The sequence below is a fragment of the Hippocampus comes genome, unplaced genomic scaffold (genome assembly GCF_001891065.2).
Source record: "Hippocampus comes isolate QL1 unplaced genomic scaffold, H_comes_QL1_v1.1 scaffold296, whole genome shotgun sequence".
Classification (NCBI taxonomy): domain Eukaryota; kingdom Metazoa; phylum Chordata; class Actinopteri; order Syngnathiformes; family Syngnathidae; genus Hippocampus; species Hippocampus comes.
Window position 1 is genome coordinate 374950 of NW_017804975.1, and position 4687 is coordinate 379636.

The 4687-nt window shown below is 42.6% G+C and overlaps 1 protein-coding gene across 1 annotated transcript; it reads right to left on the reverse strand.

Moving 5' to 3' along the window:
• Positions 1-2193: 2193 nt before the first annotated feature.
• LOC109529332 (general transcription factor II-I repeat domain-containing protein 2-like) lies at positions 2194-4134 on the reverse strand. The gene has a single exon (XM_019892664.1). It carries the CDS (start codon positions 4132-4134, stop codon positions 2383-2385), a length of 1752 nt encoding a protein of 583 aa, XP_019748223.1. The 3' UTR covers positions 2194-2382.
• Between the last annotated feature and the right edge of the window lie 553 nt (positions 4135-4687).

A 4687-nucleotide genomic window follows, 5' to 3' on the forward strand; every position in this document is an offset into this window, starting at 1 on the left:
GCACGATATTAGTCAATTGGGTTGTACATTTATTTGTGCGTGCTTACTGTGCTATGAGATTTGCACACGACACGCGGTACTGTACTTAAGTATTTCTGTCCGAAACACTCTATTCAAACGTTCCTGGCCCGGCCCCTTTTCAAATTCATTCATCCATTTTCCGAACCGCTTTATCCTCACTCGGGTCGCGGGGGGTGCTGGAGCCTATCCCAGCTGTCTTCGGGCAATAGGCGGGGGGACACCCTGAATCAGTTGCCAGCCAATCGCAGGGCTCACAGAGACGAACAACCATCCACGCCCACACTCACACCTAGGGACAATTTAGAATGTTCAATCAGCCTGCCATGCATGTTTTTGGAATGTGGGAGGAAACCGGAGTACCCGGAGAAAACCCACGCAGGCCCGGGGAGAACATGCAAACTCCACACAGGGAGTCCAGAGCTGGAATTGAACCCGGTACCTCTGCACTGTGAAGTCGACGTGCTAACCACTGGACTACCGGGCCGCCCCCTTTTCAAATTTTAGAACCCATTGTGTTCCGCAAGTCAAAAAGTTTGCCTACCCCCGCGTTCGACTCAGAATCAACTCATAAATTTCGATCAACCAGACTCGGAAAATGTGCTAAATGTGGCCTCATTGTGCTGGCTAAAGGCTACTTGTACATAACCATTTGTAAAGATGCACTCAGACCTAAGTTTAAGGTTTCTTTCATTCAGACTTCGTCAGAGCTGACACAAGGAAGTAGTGACAGCTCCTACGCAGGCTGAAGTGACAGCCGAAACTGTGGGAGATTTTCTCTTCTCTAAAAAAAGACCACTGTCTGGAAAAAAAGAAACCTTAAGCCTTTTATGCACCCTGTAATCTGATAACATGATCAGCTGTCCACTGTCGTAACCGCTGTCCCTGAAAGGGTTAAACCTATTTTGACTAATATGTAGACAAAATCAACGATGATGCACTAAAGACATACACATATAAGACATTTGCAATTTGATGAAATCAACGCGAAATGAAAGAATCCAAGGTTGTTTGGAGATTTGTCCATGTTATTTTGAGAGTGTCATTTTTGTTTCAAAAAATAAGCCAAACCAGTGGGTAGAAACTGAAATATAATTTTGTGTAAACATGGTTGAAAATGCAAATTATTACCTTTCCAACCATGTTTATAGTTATAGTGATGAAAAGTGCACTCTTGTCACTCTCCACCTTATCATAGTTTTGATATGATAAAATAGCAAATATTAAAGCCAAAATGTATTCACAGTTATGACAAATTTCCCATTTATTTACATTGATTTCTTTGAAGTCAATTTGGGCTGATTCACAAAATAAAAAGTGCCAGAAAATCTTTCATGCTTAACCAATTCTTATCAACTATGGCTAATTTTATTCATGTCACAGACCCCTTCAATGCTCTATTTTATATTTTTATACATTTCCTTTTCTATAGGTGGTTTGATTTTTTTTTTGGAACATCCCTTCATCAGGTAAATTATAATCTCACCTCTTTCTGGACAGGTGTGATACTCGTTTGGATAACGTGTGGATGTTTGATGTTGTTCACTCTGGTCCGTGGAATGCTCAGGGAGTTGATTGTTCAGACACATAGAAAACATGACTGCATGACTGTGACCTACAGTTGACGCAGCAACCAAGCATGACAACAACATTCCCATTTGGAGCTTTCAATCTATGCTCTAAATCCAGGAGACCCAGCAGCAGCTGAGGCTTCCATCAAACTATTTCAGGACCGGGCTGCCCAGTGGAGGAGTGGTTAGTGCATCGACCTCACAGTGCAGAGGTCGTGGATTTGATCCCAGCTCTGGCCTTCCTGTGTAGAGTTTGCATGTTCTCCCCGTGCCTGTGTGGGTTTTCTCCATGTACTCCGGTTTCCTCCCACGTGCCAAAAATATGCATGGCAGGCTGATTAAACTCTCTAAATCAGGGGTGTCAAACTCCCTTTGGTCTGCGGGCCGAATACAGCTTAATTTGAGATCAAGCGGGCCGGACCAGTAAAATCATTGCAAAATTACATAGAACTAACAATTAGCCCACTTTTTTCCTTTGTATTACTCACTAATACTAATAATTAGTGCATAGAATGAGTCAATTATCAAAATGTTTATTAACAGAATTTTCCTTTTACATTATGAACAATATATTATGAACAAGAGAATAACATAAGAACATAAATAAAGTATGTGCAATTTTAACAACACTTTTACACAGTTAAACATATATTTAAGTGTGTTGTACATAAAACTGATCACAGAAATAGTAACAATGTTCCAAAAACATTTAGTACCAGCCTTGTGGAACTTAAAAACACTGTTTTTCAACATCTGGAAAGCAATTTGAACAAATGAATAACTTTCACAGCAATTATTCGTCTTGCTTGGAATTTGCCCTTGAAACTTGACATCGTTTATCCTGCACAAGTGCATCAATATGAGGCATCATGTCCTGAGAAGCAGCCAATTTCAGAATCTCATTCAAATGCTTATGTGTGAGCTTTGAGCGCAGCTTTGTTTTATTAATGTTCATTAGTGAGAAAACTTGCTCACAAAGGTAGGTTGTCCCAAACATGGACAATGTTTTAGCAGCTAGTGCTGTCAATGTGGGATAGCCTGGTAAGAGGTATTTGTAAAATGTGTCCAAGCTTACAGAGGCAAATCTGTCCTTCAGTTCTACATCACACTGCAAATCAATGATTTCAAGTTGCATGGCAACGGGCAAATCAGAAGCTTTGACTGTGAATGGTGAGCGAAAAACTGCAAAATCTGTTTCGAGTTCGCTAAAAACCTGAAATCTTTTCTCAAACTCCATCAACAGCCCTGAAATCTTCTCTTTGTACCGTTTCACGTCAGAATTAACGCTTGCTGCGCACATATCTTTTAAACAGGGAAAATGAGCAGGGTCACCGCTTGCCACCTGCGTCTCCCATAACCCGAGCTTTAACTTGAATGCACGTATGCTGTCATAATACTGTGTTATGATTTTTTTGCGTCCCTGCAACATTTTGTTAAGAATATTCAAGTGCTCAGTGATGTCAACCATAAACGCAAGGTCCTGCAGCCACAGATGGCACTGTAATTCCTTAACAGGTTTACCTTTTTTCTCCATGAATTGTCCGATTTCATCACGTAAATCAAAGAAGCGCTTTAGCACAGCACCTCTGCTTAACCATCGTACGTTCGTGTGATAAGGCACCCCATGGATAATGTTACAGTCACTGAGAAAGCTGTCAAATTGACGATGATTGAGACCTCTGGCTCGGATGAAATTAACAGTTCGGACAACCACCTCCATGACGTGATCCATTCTTAGCGATTTGCTGCATAATGCCTCCTGATGCAAAATGCAATGAAATGTCCAAAAATTACCTCCCCCATTTGCGGCTTGTACTTTATCTCTGAACTTTGTCACAACACCTGCCTTTTTACCGATCATTGACGGCGCACCATCAGTAGCCAGGCTTACGGCGCGTGACCAGTCCGCTCCGACTCTGTCCAGCGCTCCAACGACGGAGCTGAAAATGTCCTCAGCTGTTGTGGTGTCAATCATCGGCACCAGCTCGAGAAACTCCTCTGTGACATTCAAAGTCTTGTCAACTCCACGAATGAATATGGCCAGTTGAGCGACGTCCGTGATATCAGTACTCTCATCAATCGCAACAGAAAATGCCACAAATGACCCCACTTTGCGTTTTAGTTGGTGGTCCAAATCTGCAGAGAGTTCCGAAATCCTGTCTGCCACGGTATTTCTTGTCAAGCTTATATTGGCGAAAGCATGTCGCTTCTCAGGACACACAATTTCAGCAGCCGTCAGCAAGCAGTTTTTGATGAACTCTCCATCACTGTACGGCTTTGATGCCATTGCTATTTGGCTCGCAATTAGGTAGCTGGCTTTCACCGCAGCATCACTGGCTTCTCGGCTCCGGGTGAAGACAGATTGCTGTTTCTTCAGACGCGCCATCATTTCATTTAACTTCTGTTTTCTCAATTCTCCATGGAAACTGTTGTATTTTTCACCATGCTGAGTTTCGTAATGGCGCCGAATGTTGTATTCTTTAAGCACCGAAACTTGCTGCTGGCACACCAGGCACACGGGTTTCCCATTCACCTCCGTGAACATATAAGAACATGTCCATTTTTCTTGAAAAGTCCGACACTCTGTGTCTACTTTTCTCCTTTTTGACAAAGACATTTTGCTGATGAGGGTGCGAGGCAAACGGAAAAGTAGATGTTGGATTCACCTGGCGCTTTAAGAGGGGCGGGGCTGCCACTGACAGCTGACCGTTCGCGCAACGTATAAAAAGCAGCATCGCATTATGTTAAGTTAGTAAATACACTCGCTTCGTCGTCGGCATGGCCCAATGGTAAGCTACGTGTGTGCTTTTACCAGATATGTAAAGTTGGCTTTTAGATTCGATCATGATCATCGGTTGCTTTGTTTGTCTGCTTTACATTGTGTCCGTTGTGCTTTATGTTTGCCGCATCGCTATGCAATCACTGTCAGTTACCGTTCGCAATAGGCAATTTAAACTTTAAATAGCTAAAGTGTTGCTAGAACGGTGGTTTCTTTATTTGGATCATTTTGCATAGTTGTCATGTTTGTCCGGCTTAAATTAAGTAATTTGCGTTGCAGCTGGCCTTAATCATGCCGGCGCTCCACTTCCGGGTTGGAC